At 38.6% G+C, this 22,237-nt stretch overlaps 1 protein-coding gene across 2 annotated transcripts in view; it reads left to right on the top strand.

The window, feature by feature from the left end:
* The window catches only part of HGFAC (HGF activator), a 41,523-nt gene that overhangs the window by 16,596 nt on the left and 2,690 nt on the right, over positions 1-22,237 (top strand). For both annotated transcript variants that reach the window (XM_019287412.3, XM_010401988.4), the window contains 6 exons: positions 11,487-11,661; positions 13,992-14,077; positions 14,525-14,765; positions 17,298-17,437; positions 19,565-19,705; positions 20,743-20,891. In XM_019287412.3, coding sequence (XP_019142957.3) covers positions 11,487-11,661; positions 13,992-14,077; positions 14,525-14,765; positions 17,298-17,437; positions 19,565-19,705; positions 20,743-20,891 — 932 coding nt within the window. The remainder of the gene's footprint in view (positions 1-11,486; positions 11,662-13,991; positions 14,078-14,524; positions 14,766-17,297; positions 17,438-19,564; positions 19,706-20,742; positions 20,892-22,237) is intronic.

Raw genomic sequence — 22,237 nt, 5'->3', positions numbered from 1 at the left:
ATGTCCTTTAATTTATAGAAAATAAAACACAGAAATTTTAATCCAACTACACATGCCTATAAAATAAGTGCATGCTTCCATTTTGCAGAATCAGTCACAGAGTTGTACTCTAGAGCTACTCTCTCCCTACAGATCCATGCATCCCCTCATAAAGCAGGGATTTACGTCTGACAAAATCTAGCGGCCATTCTTTGGTAGCACTAAATTACTGTGGGACAAAGAAAATGCACACCCTTTGGGTTACCTTAGACTTTAATAGCACATTTAGCCCAGTACAGCTTACACAAACCCCCTTACTTTCTCTGGTGGGTCAGGGCAGAGCAATCTGCTTTTTGGTACCTTTGTGTTAGCCTTGTTTTTCATTTTAGATGCTACATAGTTTTTGATACAACTTTCATCCAGAAAACATTTATCCCTACAGGGGTTAAATCTGCTTGTAAGGCTTGCTTGCGTGCTAAATCTTCAAGTTATGTCAGTGTTTACTTTTTAAATACAGCGGCTTTTAGGCATAAATTATAATAGACCTTCAGTAACACCAGCCTGTGACCCAATCAATTCCACTGTCTGTGTCTTTCTGAGTGCATAAATCCCGTGGCTCATCAAAATTGAGGACATGACTCCCAGTAGTTCTGGTGGGCACTTTCTTGATCCGAATAGGTGGTGGGGTAAAAAAACATGTTAATGAACACTGCAATTGATATCTGGCATTCTTTTTTTTTTTTACTTTGATAGTTAACAAATGGTGTAGCTAACTATTCCAGCTGGGAAAAAAAATCCATTTGGGAGATCAGCAGTACAGCTGGAATACCAAATAGCAGGAGTGAATAGGCAAATTGGACGGTGTATGATCTGGTCCTGAACATTCACTCACCAGGTACCGGATGAATCATGAGAAATAATTTTGTGACTCTTTTAAGTCCTTCATAAGGAGCATTTTTTTAGCTGTATTGTTTCATCCTTTAGTTACCCTGGGGAGATTGTCCCAGGCTTTGGAAATGCTGCTGGATGGATCTGGGTGAGGGGCTGTACAGCGCACGTGTGACCTGGAGCTCGGGGCAGGGCTGCACTCTGCTCATTTTCACATGAAACTGCTTTTCCAACTCCTGTTTTGTTATCAGCTTCCCCTGCCCGCAGCAGCAATGGTGCACAGAGACATCCACCCAGCAGGGCCTGGATCATAAATATGAGGATGGCAGTGTTATATCTGTAATACTGGTTTCTGTCTGACTAGCTTAGAACAAGAAATAAGCAGGTGCTCTTTGATTACTTGAAAATAATAAAGCAAACATTTGGTTTGCTAAACAAGTGGCTTTGGATGCTTACAATCCATCTGCGTTCAGCTGCCTAACACCCCCACACAGAATGGGAACTGAAGGATTGTGTTTATGTGTCAGGACCTTGCAAAGAGTCTTAAAAAAGAAAAAACTCTTTGTCAAGATGTAGTCATTCTAAATTAATGCAAATAAATGAGTCTTCAGGTCTGTAGACCTGGTAGTATCACCACACTAGGGCAATGTCATTCTGATGAAAGCGCTACAGGCTTGTATTCTCCAAGCACTCAGAACTGATTTTTAAATATTTGTTGGATTAATTTTTTCTTTGACCCTTCAGTTTGATGCTGCGAACAGAAATGACTTTTTTCTTTGTTTCCTTTTTACTGTCTTGTATAGTTTCCCTCGTGTGACAGGAAGTAATTGTGAGGTTACCCTTTACTGAGAATAGCTGGTGGCTAGAATGCTTGATTCAGAGAAAGTGTTACAGTATTTCCTCTCCAAAGTGTACTTTATTCTGAATTATCAGTTATAGAGGCAACCTTAAAGCCAGAGTGTGATGCAAAAATGTCTTCTTATATTTCCTTTTTTTTTTTTTTTTTAAGCAGAATTTAAGGTCAATTTAATAAACAGTAAGTCTCCCAGACTCTTATTGAGCTGTGATGTGTTTTAGGTATCTCTGATGTCCTCTGCCCTTGACGTACACAAAGAATAACCAGCCTTCATATGTTTCTAATGGAAAACCAGCTAATTTATCTTAATAGTATACTCAACAAATATTAATAAATGAAGTAGCATCCTTCATCCATCAGATCACAAGCCTAAGTATTACTGTGACTCAAGCATTGGCACAGTAGCCTGAGGAGCAAAACCAGCAGGAAAATACTGAGAAACACTTCTCTTGGTTGAGGATTTACTTAGCAGATGCTTGGACCATCATATTTGTCAGACCTTTACTTGTTTTCCACTAATTTGTCTAAACTCTTTAGTACTCCTTTATGCTTTTCCCTTTTGCAGCATTCCATGTCAAGAAGTTCCAGAATTTAAATAGATGTGGTGAAAATAAGTTTTTTCTGTTGTTAACAAAAAACCTACTGCCTGGTAATTTTGTTCTTCCCCTTTGAACAGTGAGTACCAGAATAATCATAACTTTTGTGATTTTAAAGATACCTATTTATCTGTCCACTACTTTTTGGACTACAGTGTCCCTGTCAGTACTCAAAACTCATCTTTTCTCTAATCTTAAAATTATCTTGCAAACCATCATTATATATGTACGTGTCTGTATGTATATATATATATATGTATATATATTGCTAGGCCATTATCATAAATGACCATTTAGCTACTGGAAAAATATTAGCTGACTTAAAAAAAAATTGAGAGGTGATAAAAGTAACAGGGGAGATATCCATAACAAAGGAGATTGATACACAAAAGACTGTTTCTAATATAGATTTCTATTCTTTGTGGTAATACATTGTTTTCTTCTTAAAGAAGAAACTTTCAGTACTAAAGAAAGAACTGCCATTTTAAAAAGTGTTCTGAGACAGTTTATAGGCATAAGATTTCAGTGGAGTTTAATTTTGAAGGAAATTAGATACATCACCAACAAATCTCTCCCAAACAGATGCTGTTTAAAATTGTTCAAGGACCTATGTTTAATTAAGTTAAATTCATAATAATTGCCCTTAAATATGCACCTATTTTCAGAAATAAGGATTTTGTGCTAAAAGAATGCTGCATCCTCTTTGAAAACAGCTCTTGCTGAGACAGCTCTGAATCTAGGTTCTAGGTGAAGATTCAGAATCAGTTGTCCAACCATGAGTAGCAGTGGTTGTCTCATTGAACAGAGAAAGTTATAAAAAGGGCCCAAATCCATCCACTTTAGGAGTGGTAAATGTGGGAAAGAAGTGAAACCTTAAAAGATGCAAGTGGAATATTTTATCTCTAGCCCAGGCTGGCATAGGGAATGGAGAGCGAATTTATTTGGTAGATTAGTAACTTCAGAAATATTTAGCTTCACTAGGTGATAACTGATGACAAGCAGTTAAAACATGTAATTGTAAGATTACTTAGACATTTTGTGTTTCTTTGAACAGATAGGAGCCATGGTGGAGATGCTGGATGAACACAAAGGGACACACAGCTAAAGAGAGTTGTCTGGCCAGAGGACAGATAATTCATTCTAATATGCATTTATGGAGAAGTTAAAGGGGGTTGAATGGTAAAGGAAGGTGATGTAGAATTTTTTTTCAGGGGGTTAGTGCCTTTAGATTTCTGTGGTTGAAACCCCACCATTGCATTCACACTATTTGCTTTAGCTGATAATATGTGAGTAGAAAATAATATATATTTTGCCAGATTTCCATGTAAAAGCACTTCCTTTTTCTTACCACTGCTTTGTTACTGTTGGCTGGGTGTTGGTTGTTAGTAAATTTGGGGTAATTATTTGTATTTTAAATTTATTCTTGATTTATTGGAGGATATGTTAATAGGGTGTCTTTATTCTGTTTACTTAGTCACCAAGTCTTTTCCTGAAACATTTGTTCACTGTGGTTGTGGGTTGCAGTAGGTTTGAGTGTACTGGGAGGACTGCACAGTGGATTGTATGTTTTGAGTTTTCTTTGGATTAAGGTTTAGGTAGCCATAATGGTTTTGATAATATTTTGGTCATGACAAAATGTGAAGCTGGTGACCGTATTTTTGAAAACACTGTTTTCTAGTATTTGGGGTATTTTCCTCATTAGGCTGTGGATAATGGAATTAGATGGGTACCATAGCTTTAAAGAAAGTATGAGTTGGAACGCTAATTGTGGAGGGCTTCTTGTTATGTAAGGAGATGTGGTGTATGTCAGAAGTAGGTTGAGGATTTTAGAAAAGGAAGATGACAGAATAGCTGAATATATAATTACATACAGGAAAAAAAAACCTTCTTGGCCACATATTTGGGGGTTAAACTGGGGGAGTTTGAGGTAATAGAATTAGCAGAAATGACAGCAAACCCACCTTTTTGGTGGTTCTTTTACTGAAATAGGGTGTTTGCAGTTTTCTACTAAAAAAGGTACTTTAGTAAAGTAAATTCAGCTCTGGAGGCTGAAAGGAAAGTTTTAAATCTTTTTCTTCTGAAGAAGATAGAAGATAATGAATTTTAACATTCTGGTTTATATTTACCTTCCACTAGAATGCTTTTGGATTAGTGTTTAATTTTTTACTTTCGAGAAACACGGGGGGAAATAGGGTGGAGCATAATTACAAGGTCAGTTGGCTGACAAGGATAAATGGGTGTTCAACCAGTCAGTCAGTCCCCCACTGAACTTGGACAAGTAGGTCTGTAAGTAAGACTTGAAGAGGATTTCTAAGTGGGGCTGAGAAAACGCTTGTTGCTTGCACATATGAAGCACTGGGCTTAGTAATGAAACTAGGTCAAAAAAGAATAAAGTTATTATTTTTCTATGGTTGTGGAAAAATAGATGGAACAGCAGATAAAAAAGCAACATTATGTATTAATATGTCTTGGAGAGGTGATTATTTTATTTGCAGAGGACAAGTTTTGTAGGTCCCCATGGAATTTGAATGAGGGGAAGGCATGGGTTAATAATGCAAGGATAATGATGAGGAAGCCTAGGGCACCACTGCAGAAATAGTAATGGTGGGTTGGATTTTTATCAGATTTTTGAATTACTAAAAAAAAATTCAAACAATGCTGGAGTTATGTGGATAAAAACAATGCTCAGTAGACTGTTGCCTGCAATGATCAATGATAGAGGGCGTTGGAAGATGAAGAATTGGGTGAACGTGGCATTGTCTGCTAAGTCTCCACCTCTGATTGATTACACTGAGGCAGTGCCACTGTAGGGGATGGTGAACAGGAGACCAGAGATAGCTGTGGCTTTGCAAAACAACTATTCAGTGTCATTTATGGATGTGGCAGATGTGAGCAATAATAGTGAGAGGCTCTTCTGATCTCCCAGCATTTTTATAACTTCAGGGCCATAATAAAGCTTTTGGCTAATATAGAGAAAAACAAAAATGAAGAAGGAAGTACTGTTTGCATGGAGGTTATGGATTAGTCATTCAAATTTGTAACCTTGTCAAATTTGGGCTAGAGAGGAGAGCTAATGAGCTATGCTCGTAGCAGCATGGCATACAGCAAGGATTACCTCTGTAAGGATTGAGAGATAAGGCAAATACCAAAGAGTAAGAAAAAATTTCTCCACTCAGAGATAGGAGTAGGTTCAAGATCCACAGAGGACTTCTTTATTTTTACATACACATGAATTTTCCATATGCTGGTGGGCACTAAGCTTTCTGTGTTTTGCTCTGTATTCCTGCAGTGTTGCCTTTTTAGATGACAAGTCTTTGTTGTAATCCTAGTATAAACTAATATGATTAATATTGGCTAATATGAAACAGCTGCTTAGTTCTTACTCTTGTGAGAGTGCCTGACTTGGCAGCAGTGTTACTGGGTGCTGGTTAATTGAGAGCCATAAAGGTATTTTTAATGCTATTTTTGATTCATTTGAGATGTGACAGTGGTTTCCGTTCATTTTGTTTTATAGAGGGCACATCTCTTGAAGTGTGAGGGGACTGATATCACTTAATCCATGCAATCTGTTTTCCTGTGTAATTGTCAGTTAGGAAGGTGGTTGAAGGGAAGATGTGGAAGATTGGATGCAGCTCATCCTTGTATTACTGTATTGTTTGTCTCTCCCCTCCCCTGCTTTCTCCCCTCAGCCCACTCTGGATGCTTTGGGGGCTCAAGAGACCCCCATCTCCCATTACTGTCTCTCTAGAGAGCAGCTGCTCATCTGCTATCAGTAATTGCTATACAGTCTGTTTCTTTTCCTGTCCAGAGAGTTATTTTGCCCCATACTCTAAACACATCAGGACCTACAGGTATATTAAAAAAAATTAAATCTTTCACTATGAATTAGGCACTCAGATACTCTTGAAAATCCTGGTAGTCTGTGCAACTGTCAAAGTAATATAGCATTGATATTGGCTCGTTGTTGCTGGAGTTTCTTTCCCCTAGCTCTTGACAACGTATTTCCTAAATACACTGCTCCTATTAGCTTTATATAGCTACCTATTGGATTGCATTTATGACTCTGTAAATCATAACTATTGTACTAGAATTGAATATAATAAATGGAAAAATGAAATGGGAAAAGAGCCAGTCCTTTCTCTTATCTAGGATATTACTTTTCTAAGCTATAAGAAAATACTGGCAGAGTTTATAGATTTCTGGATTTAAACTTTTATATTAAAGAAATTCAACTTTTTCAGAAGGTAGCTTTGTACATTAGCTTTCATAACAGACATAAATCTCTTCAATTTTACCTCAGATGATCTAAGCATTTGCAAGTATGAAGGTACAAAGATACTTTGAAGAAGAAATATATTAAAAAGTAAGTCTAGTTTCAGTAAATGGAGTGTGCCATCCTTGTGTCAGGATGCAACTTAAAGAGATTTTTTTGTGCTTGTAAATCACTTTGTTTACACAGTCTTGAATCCATCCTTGTTTTACAAGGTAATTTTCTGTTAGATTTAATTGATTACAAAAAAATGCCAAATTTTCTACCTTTCTGCCTAGCTTTTATCTCAGACAGATTGTTTGTGCCATAATCAGGCTGCAGTTTCAGCAGGGATCCATTCCAGTGTTAGATGCTGTAAGTCCTGAAGTTTTACTGCTATTTCAGCAGGGATCCATTCCAGTGTTAGATGCTGTAAGTCCTGAAGTTTTACTGCTATTCGACAAACCAGAAAGTGGCACAGCTATTTGAATAATTTTTTATAAATATGTACAATCTGTTGTTCATAATCCCTAACAGAAATACTGAAATCTTGGTAAATCTTATAAATGTATGATTGAGTTATATTGAAATAGAGATATATAGCTTCCCTTAAATTTCACTTGTGGTATGTGTTCATTCATTTTTAAACTCTGAAAGATGCAGCAGGTGCTGTTACTCCTAACATTCACAAACAGGCAGGAAAATGTGAAGCAATTTTCTTCAAGCCAGGAACAGTCCAGTCCTGGTGCTGCTGCACTGCAATCCTCTCCCTCATGTCATCAGACTTCACATTTTCATGATTAAAGGTGAAAAAAATGGCAACTAGTTTCTTCAGTGGAGCCTGGTGCCTGCTCAGGTGCCTTCCTAGATATTTACAGAGATTTTCAGTGGCATAGCGATGCACTGGAAGATAACCCAAATCTTCCTTTGGAACCATTGCTAGGTTAATGTGAATGTCTTTCAAAGCTCTCTGTATGGTGTTTGTTTCATTTAGCACAGAAATATTTGCCTTACTGCTTTCAGAACACCTGGCAGGGTGCGTGTGTTTGTTGCATTTCAGTGCATTATTTGATGAAATGAGATGCCTGCAAGAGCAATCTCCATGAATACTGGAGACTCCTTTCTGTCACACATTTATTGCCAGCCCAGAGTAGTGGTTGTCTGCATGTGCAGCAGGGGAAGTGCAGGTCCCTGAAATCACAGGCTTTCACACCTTTCATCTCTGAGGGGATCTCACAGCTACCCAGGGAAGGAGATCAGGGAACTTCTGGCTGAATGAAGAAAACACAAACCCTTCTGCAGGCATCCGATGAGTCTGAGCTCATGTAGAAAGGAAATTTGGCTTTTACCCTTGGAAAGCATGGCTTGAAGAGCAACATATCCTGTAATGCTGAGGCCATGAAAGCAGTACATTTAGCAGAGGCATAAAATGTCATTGTTCATTGCTGTTCATCTTGAGGAAACAGCATGAAGCTGAGTCACGGGAGGTTTAGGTTGGATATGTCCTTTTCCTCTTCCCTCCTCCCTGTTCCTGCCATCAGCTTATATAGAGCAATACAAAAAATTAATCTAATATTGTATTTAATAAAAAAATTACATGTTGGTCAGGGATAAATCAAAGCATTGCTGAATGAAATGGTTACTTTAAACCATCCTGTCCCAGAATTATAACCATTGAGGGAAAAACATATTTTTAAAAATAGAATTAAACAGTTTATGTGTGTCTGTAAGAAAGATACATTCAAAGCTCAAAAACATCAGGAAAATTGATGATGAGGTGTTTTGGGGAAAAGAAAATGTGAAAGATTCATTGATTTCTGCAGAGAGACTTTCAAAAGAAACTCCTAAAAATGTTCAGGTATGTAACTACAGGAACTGAAACAAGATCTGGGGACAAAAAGTCTTGCGAAATGCTCTCAGGAAGTTAGCAATTAGAACTGCTTGGATAACTACTATTTCAGGTTGCTGTTAATTTGAAGACCCAAAACTGGTTTTTTTGAAAAATTAAAAGGCAAAGATTTGTTATGACTTGCTTATAAAATATAAAATCTTAACACAAATTGAATGTTGTATATGAGATATTGAAATACCTTGGATTTTAAAAATGAAATGCAGCAAGAAATTGTTTCTAGTTTTAAATTTTAATAATATTTTTTTCTGAAAAGAAACAAACGGGTGATAGTGGCATAGGTCTGCAGAGTAAGTTGAATCTGCATTTGCATCAAAACTTTCATAATCTGAAAGTTTAAGCCATTACTCTTAGCAGTGCTTGGTGGTAGTACAGGGAAGTGAATGAATAAGAAAAGCCCACATTACATCCTCCATTACTTTCTTCCACATAAGAAAATAAATATGTTTCAGAGTTATGAGACATTGTGGAAGCTATATGGATTTGGGACTGAACAATTCCCAGCCAGAGCAATCCATTAAGAACTGCTGAAAGCAGACCACCTACTCACTGTTTCTGACAAAGAGGGGAAAAGAGAGTTTTTCAGTGCTGTAATAGTTCAAAAAAAGAGAATTAGAGGCAAAAGATCTATATGACTGCAATAATTGCAGAGATTTTCTTTTTGAAAACTGCTTGTTCTGAATTATAGGTGATAAAATGTATAATGCTTTGCGTATACTTCTCATGGCCTTAGTGGGTACCATGGTGCTGCTGTCAGGTAGAGCTTTCTGGAGTGGAGCACAGACCAGTGGAAAGCTACTAACCGAACTGTTTTACCTCAAAAGTTTCTCCACAAGATAGGAGATTAACTCACGTTATGCCTGTGTCCAAAATACTCCATATAAAACCAAAAAGAAGCAAAAAACTTCTTGAGAGATATTACTGTTCCCCTCAACAAGTGCAAGATGTAATCTAAACTTCTTAGCTACAGAAGGAGAATGTGAGGGATGATTTAGAAAGGAGCCAAATTCTTCCAGTTAAAATATGCTGGCAGCTTTAGCAATGACTGGCAGACCTGATGAAAGAGAGATGCATTGGATTTTAAGCCTGACAAGGATAAACACAACTTGTAAACACCATCTGCAAGATGTCCAAACCATTGGTATTGCAGAATATGGCCCTGGGTCTGTACTGAAATGGAATCTCTTGTTTCATTCTCATAAAAGTAGTCACTCTAAATTGTTTCTGAATGCAGTAAATACAGTACAAGTAAGCACAGCACCTTGCACTTCCCTGGATAAATGAAAAAATTTTGCATACAGCATGATGGTGGTATTTTCACAAAACTGTTTCAGGCAAACAAAGCAGTGTAACTTGCAATTTGCTCAGAAAATGGCAGGTTTGCCAAGACGTGGTTACTCTTGCTAACAATACAAATGATAGGCAAATTATTTTCTGTGAGGTCCTAGATTACAGTTGTTAAAATATGAGTTTGATTTAATGTTATATTCATAGTCATTAAATAAAGGGAATTTGATTCAGGTTGCAGGTGGGAGAAAATATGGTCTCAGCATGTCAGAAGTGTCTGCCAGGCCAAGCTAGAAAGTGGATTTCGCTAAGTGTTTGTGTGCTAAAAAACTGATGTTCTTCCACCAAACTTCTTGACCTTTGTCTCCCAAATTTACGCCATATGCTTGCTTGTGGTTTTGGGATCTGTCACTACACTGATGACTTGGAAGGGTAATTAACAGCAGCAGTTCAGTGCTGTGGTTCATTATTTCAGTGCTGGTTATGTGCCCTGGTTCATGTGTCACCTCAATCTGTCAAAATAAACAGATCTTTGGCAATAGCTGTCTGCACTGTGTGGTGTGATGGATCATCCTCAGCGGGTGTTTTTCAACAGTTGGTCAATATTGTGATGCTATATCTTTAAGTATGTCTATAAGTTTAGAAGAAGATTCCACCAGTCTTGTGACATGTCAAGGACATGTCACGTTGACATCGCTGGGACAAGAAACCCTCTGAGGCTTGGTAACAATTAATCCTCTTTGTGCATTAGATGGTTTTGTGTTTCCTTTGGAATACTCCTAGCTGTGTTTTGAGGTGTAGGCTTTCTGCTCAGTGTAGCTATTTGTATACAAATGCATCTCCATATGTTTTTCAGCCATAATGCTGGTATGTGCTGTTGATAGATCTTGGCAGCTGAGTACACAGGTCATAGAATATGTATGTGTCAGACCTATCTGAAGAAATAGCCCATATGCAGGTGACAAAGATGGGGTTTCGAATAAGAAAATTCAACCTGCTAGTTAGAATTTTGCAAAATTGATGTGTCTGAAAGATATAGTTACATATTTGTAATATGCATGGGTAAAGTATATATATATGGGTACACATGAGGCCATTAAAAGAAGTATTTTCAAAAATCAGGCCTTTGAAGCACTTGCAGGGTAGGATTGTTTTCAGTACTTTACAACACATGTATCTCTGTTTGAGCTGGTTGCCTTAAGCACCCTGTATTTTCAATGGAGATTCAGTTTGGACAAGAGTGTATGGGATCCACATCATCTTTAAAAAGTTACCTCAAACAGGCTGGATCGGTTTGGCACTAGAAATCTCTGTTTCTCTTAATTAAATAAAAAGGGAGCCTCCAGAGATGAGCTCAGTTGTGTCTAAAATTAGACCAGAGGAATCCCAGCCATATTGCTGACTTTGCTGCAGATTGCTGATTGAAATCTTCCATACACAGTACAAACTTTAGGTCTAATTTTCTGCTGTTCTGTCTCTTGAGTAGTTACTTGCTCATATGTAAAAGGAGGTTAACTTACTACTAATTTTAAGCAGAGGTTTTTCTTCTTGGGTTCCTTTTTTCTTTATTAAAAAAATCCTCATTTGATGCATTCAGGTCCTGTGCAAGGTGAAAGGCACTACAGAGTTGGGCCCTCTGGCTCTCATTTGGGACCTCAGCTGTGAAGTGAGTATTTAACATGCAATTAGCATTGATTCCTGACCAGTCTCTTTCTCTGCCAGTCCCGAGCCAACGGTGCTACACTGGCAATGGCACAGATTACAGAGGTACAGCCAAGACAACCATTTCTGGACACAGCTGCTTGCCTTGGAATTCAGACCTGCTTTACCAAGAGCTTCATGTCGACAGCATTGGGAAAGCAGTACAGCTTGGCTTGGGGCCATTCCCTTACTGCAGGTGAGGAAAGTTCTTGTTTGTCCTGTATTTGTACATCAAGAAATGGATGTATTGTGGAAACAAGAAAGGCCAGGGATCTCAAAGCAGCTGTTACCCCTGCCACAGAAAAGCTAGACTGACTTTAGTAGTCAGTCAGCCTGACAAGAGGGATTGAACAGAAGACAAGATCTGGTAGATAGGCTAAATCAATAGCTGGCTCTCCTGAGGGAAGCTCAGGCACAAAATTATGTTGGAACTTCCAGGTCCTTTTTTTCCCCTGGGTAATGTTTTTTTATTTTTCAAATGAGACCATAATGCAAGACTTTTGAAATTGTTCATAAATGACAACCCAAAAGGAGAAATCAATGCAGCAGCTAAATTGAAATGGCTAAATTTAATTTCTTATTCTTTGCTTGTGAAAGACATATCATAAAGAAATATTTTCAAAAGAGAAAAGGTATTTGAAAATGAAAAATCAAAGCACTATATTTAAATAAGGTTGAAATGGGATGTCAAATTTATTTCTTGGATTTCTTACAAAGGAAAACTATTGCCAAACAAGATTTCAGTGTTTCAATTTTGATTGCACCATATAGCAATAAACTACATTTCTGCTGAAGTTTTCTGTTGAGCTATAATGAAAATAGCTTGTGCTATATAGGTCTGTGCTTTCTCCTCAGTCACCTTATGTTCTCCCTGTTTCTGAGGTCTCTATGAGTTCAATGGATATCCACAAATAAAGGAAACATTTCTATTTAGAGAGAACATTTCTCATCTTGGAGATGAGCAAATGCTAAACCTGCCAAACTGTAGACGATTCTCCATAAATTACTGGCTGATGCCTAAGATTTTGTTTGTTTGCTTGATTGCTTATTTTTGTGTGTGAGTTTTATTATCTTAGTTTTTAAAATATTTTTTAAAATGAAACTTAGACCAGTATTTCAGGAAAATCAGATTGTACTGTGCTTCCTAATTTGTTTCATGATAAAAAGCATGCAAGCAATGCTGAAAGTAGCTCTTCTCTATCTAACGCAAACTAACAATAAGCAATTCCTACCCCCTCCTTTAAGCCCTCCCACCTTGCTTTCCAGGGCTTGGTCCTCATGCAAACACTTCAGGATTTGATTGGTAGTGTCCCAGCACAGTGGCAATTTATCTGGCACATATTTTATCCTTTGATAAAACTTGAGCCCTTTGATTTACATCATTTATGCCCAATATTCACTTTCAGATTTGCAATGCAGAGAACAAAATGGTGTAGGAGCTGATGTTTTCATGTTCTGTAGAGCTGAGAAAAAAGCTTTTCACTTTTTTGTCAGCTTGTTACAATTTCTGGGGATATCTCTGCTGTACTATATAATCCTGCAGATATCTTCTTCTTCAAATAGTCTAATTTAGAAACATTGTTGGCGGAAGATGACTCAACCTGTGTTGCTTCTTCAGTTCTGAGAATTTGAAAGTGCTCTAATCTTTTTCTGAAGAGCAGTCAGATTAAAAAAGAAAAAAATTATTGAAGAACCTTACAATAACAGATAGTGCTTGTGATAAATCCAGCTGAAATTAGAATTACTGCTTATCTGGAGCCCTGAATCACCTTGTCTATTTTTCTTAGTCTAATAAGGATCTTTCAGGGTCTTCATAGTCTCCCTATATTCTTGGAGGAGTAAACTGGGCAGATTTCTGTTTACTTATGAGGCATTGATAAAGGCAGGCTGTACCACAGAGAAACCCTAATGGAATCAACCCCAAATCGGTTTAACACCAAGGTAACAAAGGGCTAAATGGTTTCCATTACTCTTTTTTTTTTTACCTTTTTGAGGAATACAATATTTTCTTGAGGTAGTCTTTCATTTCCTCAGAATCTCCAGGGAATGTCAACCTGAGATTTTTCAAATTCATTTTTCGTAGCTATTCTTGTTATGGATTTCCTATGAATCTACCTGTGCTGGAATCTCGTTGCCTAAAAAATAACCTAAACCAGGAATCTCTCCCATGGGATTTAGTTCTGCAAATAGCTGAGCTGATATCTGTTAAAGCACTTCAGTGTGGGCTGTAGTTAAACACTGTGAACATGCTCATGCATCCAAATACTTGTAGGCAAGTTTTACAGGTGTTCAGTCGTGTCTGTATTTCAGGTCCTAGAGAACCTTAGTCTTGGTTTGTTTTAAGATGAATAATTCTACTAAAAGGCTGCTCACCCTTGTAGGTGAGCACTTCATCAGTGCTTTGTCAGATGGCTCAAAATCTGAGAGTCCTGTCAGTCCTCTGCATGGTGCAAGAGGAAAAAGCAGAAAGCTTGCAACAACACTGTGGTTAATGCTTGTAATTCTCTCTTCCCCTGAATTAACTAGAAATCCAGACGATGATGATAAACCATGGTGTTACATCATGAAGGACAACAGTTTGTCTTGGGCATATTGTGACATTCCAACTTGTGGTATGTAAAGGCTTTCTTAAAATCCATGTTATGAATGAATGGAGATCTATTGGTAGTACAACAAGCTTTCACTGTATAATTTTGAATCTTCTACTATTCCCAGGAGCGTTGAATATTTTACTGTTTCCAGTAAACAACAGGCATCTTTTGCATTTTTTGGAGTTGTGATACAATCTGTGATTCTTGTCCTGAAATAGCAGCAGTGTCATACTACTGTTTTGGTCACAATCATGCCAATATTCCCAAATTTTCTGCTAGGACATGCAAGGTACCAGAAATGACTGATGCTTTGGTACAAATTGTCATTGTCCTGGGAGTTACAGGCCCAGAGAAGTGGGCCTCTGTGAGCAAAGAGAGGTCTATATCCTGAAGATGTACGAGACATGGTATTTAATTTGAAAACATAAAGATTCTGGTAGTCTGATTCCATATCCCTTTTTATCTCAGCAAGCAGGGAAAGGAGGCCACCAATTCCAGACAAAGTAGATAGTTCTGCAGGTACCAAAAGACCATGTGGAAGAAGACATAAAAAAAGAAGTTTTGTGAGACCTAGGATTGTTGGGGGATCTTCGTCTCTGCCTGGATCTCATCCCTGGACAGCAGCTATATATATTGGAGAGAGTTTCTGCGGTGGAAGCCTGGTTCAGACTTGCTGGGTAGTGTCAGCAGCACACTGCTTTGCTAACAGGTAAAGTGTGACAGTGGCTCCTCACAACAAACCCAAACTGAAAAAGAAAGAAGATGAGATTATAAAAGACCAAGGTGTCAAAAGGAATTTCTGGCAATTTGAATACTCTTCATGATCTAAAAAAATGGCTTGGAGTACTATAATCTCATAAACACACATCTTGTTCCTTAAGGAGTCCCAAAGAATCCAGACACACTGACTGAAGGAATAAGGTAGGGTGAAGCAGCACATAGAATGGGGCATCGCATGTGCAAGAATCTGCATGGGAATAGAAGTATTTCTCTTCTTCGTGGTTACCTTTTTGAATGTTTATGCCTGTTTTGAGATATAACAGAGATGACTATGCTCACTGCTGTGTTTTGTTCAGAAAGGCTGAGACAGCCAAGCAATGATTTATTGGAGACAATAAATTACTGTTGGTTGACACAAATAGAGTGGGCTGAGCTTTACAAAGAGCCACATGGAAGAACTAAACTGTCAAACTTCTGATGCTGATTTTCTTGAGAGATTTTTTTTCTCCTGTGGGACACTGGAGAAAATATTGATTAAAGGATGTGCTTACTTTATTCTAAATACTTAATTTTCTACAAATGTTCAACACTTTCCCTGATTTCAGTTTGATCACATTGAAGGGAAAAATATTACATCATTTGATACCCATTGTTCCTTTGCATAGTAAAGAAGCCAAGAGAAACAGAGAACCTTGTGCCAGAATATAGACAGTGATAGCTTGTAGAGCTAATAATACCACTGTGAATGCTGTACTGAAGCATTTGTAGCTCAAGCCACAATGCATTTGTTTTTCAAATGTTGTGAAATAGCTACTAACTTTGGCAGCTGTTCAGGACATTTCCACCCACTTCCAGCTGGTCGTTTGGTACGTACAGATTTCCCATAATTACTGCATTGTAATTTGTGCTCTTCTGTTTGTTTAGGACCTCTGGTAGTCACAATTCCAACTGTTTTCCACTAGGCGACAATAGATACCTGTGCAGCTCAATTATTTCTTACTTATTTTCTGTAACCCCTCCTGTTTTCTTTCTTTTCCTGAATGAACCATCTGTACGTCATAGTAGAACCATTCAGTGCTTCTAAAATTATTCCAAATACTGTTCCAGAAAGTGAACTTCCCCTGTTTTACAAGCCCAAACTTTGATTTTCAAGGAGGTTGATTTACTATTGCAAAAACACTGAGAAAATCATGGCCTTACATATTGATTGAAGAACGTTTTATTGTCTTATTATATTCCAGTAATACAGAATAAACTTTGCCCTTTCCTTTGTTAACCTTAAGCATAGTTCTTGTAACAGGGTCGCTGCTGTCTCTCTGCATTGCAGTTGGCTAGAATCTCTTTCCTCTGAGTCCATGGCTGCTGGTCATTGTTGTGTACTCAGTACTGGGGGAGGCTCTGTGGTGTTTTTGCACCCGATGGGCACAGAAATGCAACCAGGGAAACTGCAATGATGCAAACCACTCTGCATCTGTGCATGATCTGTGACACCAGATATTTTCTTCTCCTGCACTCAATAACAAAACATAGGAGTCCTCCAGTGTTGAAGACACTTGCTAACTAAATTCACTGTAGACTTATGCAGATGCAGATTGAATTGGCTTTAGAACAAGAGTGAAATGTGAATTTTGTTCCTTTCAAAGCTAGAGATTATATTGCCTTTTTTAAACATTTCCTGATTCTTCCCAAATGTCCCTTACTTCCCAGTTGCTGTACTGGTTCTTAATAGCTTTCTTTCCTAGGACACTGGATATCAGAGGACTGTGGTCTTAAAGTAAAAAATTGATAGTTGGAAAAGATGGTGTGAATTGCAAATACTGTGTTCTCCTCTGGCTGTGGAGTTTCCCTTTAAATCTGTATGCTGGTGGGACTTCGCCAGGTTGCTTTTAATTCTGGACAACAGATTTAACATAGATCAAACTAATCTCAGAGCAGAACTGGTGATATCTTTTAGGTGGAAGCTGCCCAGATGTTCCTGACTTGTCAATGTACCAGCACCTTTAAGTCTTGGCCAATGCCTGTAATTATTTTTAGCAGACTGGTTTCCCAGAGAACCAAGATATCCACCACTGACTCATCTTTTGATATATATATTTGATCTTTTGATCCCTCAGTTCCTTCTGAGAAGCTTTTGTACTTATTGGCAAAGCTGAGTTTAAGTTAACTCAGTTAAATTTCTGGAAGAGGTGCTTACACCCCCCAAAGATGCTTGTTAGCCAAACAGCAGCTGGGCAGCAGTGCCTGTGCTGGCCTTTTCCTTCTTTCAAGAAGCAGCAGCCTTTAATTAGGCTAATCAGGACCCACAGAGCTCGGGGCTCACTGTAACATTTGTTATCTTTTTCCTTGCCCTCAGTAAGCAGGAAGCTGGGGAAAGAGGTAAAGGCAGCATTATGAGAGGGTAAACAATGGACATGGTGGGAGGCTGGGGTTATAATGGTTCATAGGATACCCAGCCATTGGAAAATCAGCTGCATTTGTCCTGCTAATCACAGAACTGCTTATTCTCTCTTTTGTATTACAGTCCACTAAAATCCACTATTAGAGTAGTTCTGGGTCAACAAATATTTAATAAAACGACTGATGTAACACAGACTTTTGAAATAGAGAAATACATCTTGCATCCTCAGTATTCCGTGTTCAATCCTACTGAACATGATATTGGTGAGTATTTTTGTTCAGACAGTTTTACTTTCCATTTACTTGACCTAGTTTCAAGTTTAGTTGGTCTGTTAAAAACTGCCTTTATAGTGGAAAAATCATAGATACTATAGAGGCTTTTGAATGCAGAGGGCTCTTAGTTCTACCAGAGTTATAACAGCATCTGAAAGCTAGACAAATTCAGATGAAAAATAAATTGCAAATTTTAAATAATTATGATAATTAGCCTTTGGAGCAATTTACCTAGATGTGTGGCAGATTCATCTTCACTTCAAGTCTTTGTGAGATTAGGCATTTTTTCAACTGAACCAGAAGCTGTAGGCTTGATGCAGGAATTACTTGGTAAAATTCTATTGTCTGTATTGTATAAAGGATCTGACTAGATGAATATAATAACCCCATCTGCTCTGAAAATCTGTGGTACTAAGAATCATTTTTTACACTGAGATAGATTTAAAAATCAGCTGTCTTATCAGTCAGAAGTTAAATGCCCTTCTGATTGACCTTATAATATTAGTCAGAATGACAATGGAACAGCAACTTCTTATTTTCAAATCTGCTCTTGTGAAAGTTGTCACGTCACCTCAGGGCATCAAGCTGTGTGAGCACTTTGTCTGTGAGACTATTTAATAGCCTGACATTGGGAATATTTTAGGTCAGGCTTTTTTTGCTCCCAGATGGTATTTTCTACTCTATAGCAAAAAGCATTCAAGTTCTGTGTTGGTGGGAGCTCTGTCACAGTGTACCAGGAGACAAACTAGATAAGGCAGTACTCTGCTCTGAAATATCCTGGTGAAAACCACGCATGATGCTTTGAGATCTCATAGCTTTTTTAATTACTCTGAAATTAGGTAGGCATGCCTCACCAGTGTGCTATGTCCAAATCCAGGGAGAGCTGAACATGGAGTGCCAAAGACAAGCCCAATTGCAAGAATAAACAAGAAGGCAGAAACTGTGTTGGGGGAGGAAGATGCAAGGGCTTCTTCTGTCCAGTCAGTGATTTCTACTGATGCAATAGAAGAGTTGTTTCCTGCTGAAAATAATTTTTTAAAGGAAACAACTATCACATGAGTGTTTGCTAGGAAATTTGAGGGATTCAGAAGCAGGCAGAGTTAGCGGGGAAGAGGAGCAAGGTGAGGAAGAGCAAGCTGCTGAGTGTGGGAGCAAGGTTTGTGTGGGCTTCTCAGGCTGTGAGATACTGCTTCTGTGTTCCACTAAGGCCAAAGCCTGTAGCTGGTAGAGAAATAAGACTATCCAGTGACATCACTTGCTTTCCACACAGCTGTGCTCACAAAACCTTGAGCTTCCAAGAGGCCTGATGAGAAGGTTTAATAGGTGTGTCCACATTACCACAGCTCTGTTCTCTTTGAGTGGTGTGGCAAAACCAACATGCTGTCCTTGTTGCACCCACTACAAAGCTCCCTTAGCTGATTTACAGCCAAATGAAAGAGATTTGCTACAGGGAAACCAATTTTTGAAATCTTTCAGTATCAATCTCATGATGCTGCACAGCTTCATATTTATGCTGTTCTCAGCCCCGTGGCTGGTTAGTAAAGATTGTGTAGGTTATGTAACACTTTGTAGCTTTAAGAAGCTTGGTTTTGAAATGTCCTGAGGTTTTATTCCTTAATTTTAAAGATCTTGAATTTTGCTGAACTCAGTGTTAACAGGACACGAAATATAGCAGCTCTTGGAGTAATTAATTTTTTAAATGGAATTGGAATTAGGCCAGTGGCCAAGCTTTCAGAAGCAGTGAGTATTTGCACATCCCACTTATTTCAGCTGAAAGTTGGGGATATGTCACTGTTATTTAACTATAAGGTGGGAGGAGACACATGTATTTTCTATCTTCCCCCTTCTCTACAGAGGCAGTGAAGCAAAATCTGCTCAGTGAGCATAGCATAAAATAAATATTCCCACAAGGGGAGTAGCTGAATGTTTCAGCCTTCAATTTGCTGTGAAATCAGGTGCTGTTGAGATGAGTCTGTCTGTCTTTGATTGAAATATCTTAATTAAGAGAGGCTTAGGGGATAATTAAATTTGTATCTGAGACCCATTACTGCCAATCCCAATAAAGAAAGGGAACAGTCACTTTCTTCCTCCTGTGTTTTCTGTTTTTCTGTTCTGCAGCTTTGATTAAGCTGAAGAAGAATGGCCAACGTTGTGCTGTCAAGTCCCAGTTTGTTCAGCCCATCTGCCTGCCAGAAAGTGATACTATTTTCCCTGACCTGTTGAAATGTCAGATTTCTGGATGGGGACACAAGCATGAGAGTGAGTGAAACGAGAGCTGTTGTCGATAGAAAAAAGTGATGATAATAAAAATATAATGCTCAGGTATACGTTATACAGCTGAGAGTTTGGTAAAATACTTTGCAAGGGACTTCTGGTGGGATTCTTTTTACCTACCTTTAGTGTTTGCAACATTTACATCTGAAATAGTCATCCTGAACTTCCTTTATAGTCCTTGGAATCTGGGGTGTGGTTCCCTTTACCAAATATTTGCACCAATTTTTGGATGGGATGAGCTATGAACTAGATAGATTACATGGACTGGGAGGGGAGAAAGTAGCTGATTGTAGTGCCAACATGTGGCACCTTAGTAAAACGTATCCTACCCCTGATTTCTCCAGGTAGGCAACCAAGACTGCAAACCAAATACAACCAATTTACTAGTGAGTGATGGAAGGGATTTTTAGCTTCACCATCAAGAAATTTTGAAAACGTCGATAGGAGAGGGCCAGATAGACTTTGGGCTAAGAAGTGCTTACACTCAGCTTGAGAAAGGTGGAAAAGATCATCCCATCCTTTTAGAGGAGGAATTTAGGATTATGAGGCTGGACCACACTGCTTCAATGTTGAGATAGCAAAGACATATGTAGGTAGATGAGAAGGATTGAGGAGCTGGCTTGACATTTTCATGAGACATGTAGTATGAGCAAATGTCCTGGTCTAAACATGTAGTCTAAAGACAAAAAGAAGTAACGGAGTTTTCAATAAATGGATGATTTATTGTCAGTCTGGAAAGAGGTGAGGACAGGAGTGCTGGGCTACTGTTCCTGAGTCTCTAGAAAATGAGAGAACCCAAAGTGGATTAATGGCTGGACATTGCAATACTGTTATTTTAAGAGGCATGGAGTCTGACTGGAGGATCAGAGAGTGGTCACTATAAAAATTATTATATTTTAAAGATGTCCAAAACATGAATATTTATTGTGTGTTAAATGTGTTGTATTGTGCCTTGTGTTTTCATGTTATGCTCATGAAATTCTATAAAAATGACTTTCTTTTCCTCTTGGAATTTTTTAAAGATATATCTGGTTATTCAGATGTCCTGCAAGAAACACTGGTTCCACTTATTCCTGAGGAGAAGTGCAGAAGTTCTGAAATTTATGGAACAGAAATCACAGAAAATATGTTCTGTGCTGGCTACTTTGATAGCAAATCCGATGCTTGTCAGGTAATGCTGGGTGTCGTGTCTAGGCAGGTGATAGAAATGTATTTTATTCAGAATGTTGCAGTGTTACAATTCTTACTTTTGATTTTATAGTGTCCCTAAAGAAAAGAACCTTATGTGACTGCTTCCACCTTCATTTTTTTATCATGTTCCATGTCAATTAAGATCTACAGAAGGGCTCCAGGGTATTATATTCCTCCTACCTTCACATAAGGCAGTGGCTGTGCACTGGAGAGTGTGTTGTTCTAGCTCCTGGGTGAGCCTGCAGGTGGTGGCAATGGATTGCTGCCCAGCTGACAGGGATGTGCTGGCAGGAGAAGCAGCATGAACCTGTGTGGGGCCAAATCCCAGAGCTCCTGTCTCTTGCCTGAGGGAAAATAAGGACACCTGGGTAGGAGGTGAGGAGCAGTGGTGAGGTTTGGAGGAAGGAGCTGAGGTTTCTACAGTGGAAGTGACTGAATGGTGTAGAATGTCAGTCAGTTGGAAACTATGTTATGTAACCTCAGTCTATCACGGAATGACCTCATGCTCTTACTACTTTGAATTATGTCACACCTCAGTTCTGAATAAGGATGCAGAATTGTGGTGATAGACGAGACTTCTTAAAATGAAGGATCAGATTATTCCTTACATAAAACTTCAGATTTTATCTACAGTTCATTTTGAAGGAGGAGAGTTGTGCTATATTAGCATAAAGTCATGAAAAGGCAGCACATAGCTAATAGCTGGCAGTGTAAGTGGAGCAAGGAATATCATGTATACTGTGTGCTGGAAGCCCTGTAGAGGTCATAAACATATCCAAAGAAAGTTGTCAAAGTGAAATGGCAGCAGCCAGCAGTGGCTCAAGGCCAGGGCTGAGGCTGAGGCTGCAAGTGTTCACACTAGCCAGAGGGATGGAAACTACCCTGCCTGCCCAGCTCCCCTTGCCTTTCCCAGGAAGTGCAAATGCAAGAGACAGCATTACAGCGGATTGTCTCTCCTTGCCCTGGGAAAACAGAGATCAGGGATGAGAGGCAGAAAAGAAAGTGGAGGGAAGGAGAAAGGAGCTGCACAAAGACAAGTGGTCTGGAGAGAACTGCAAAGTCTGAGAAACGGCAATTGAGAGTCACAGATGTTGCTGAAGAACGGTGCTCATGACATGAAAACATTATTAGCAAATCAATAATTAATTTTCCCCTATTGTCAGACTTGTAGTGTAGTCTGAGGAGAAATAATGTAGATCTCTTAATGCAACAACAGATGCAGATGACCTCTGGGTTTTCTTAATGTACACTTAGGATATTAACCTGTAAACCATCTGTTATGTATAAAAATACTCCAAGATCAGGAAACTCCAAACAGACGATGTG

The sequence above is a fragment of the Corvus cornix genome, chromosome 4, assembly GCF_000738735.6.
Source record: "Corvus cornix cornix isolate S_Up_H32 chromosome 4, ASM73873v5, whole genome shotgun sequence".
In the NCBI taxonomy this organism is placed as follows: Eukaryota; Metazoa; Chordata; class Aves; order Passeriformes; family Corvidae; genus Corvus; species Corvus cornix.
The sequence above is the reverse complement of the archived record's forward strand: the minus strand, read 5'-3'. Positions and strand labels throughout refer to the sequence as shown.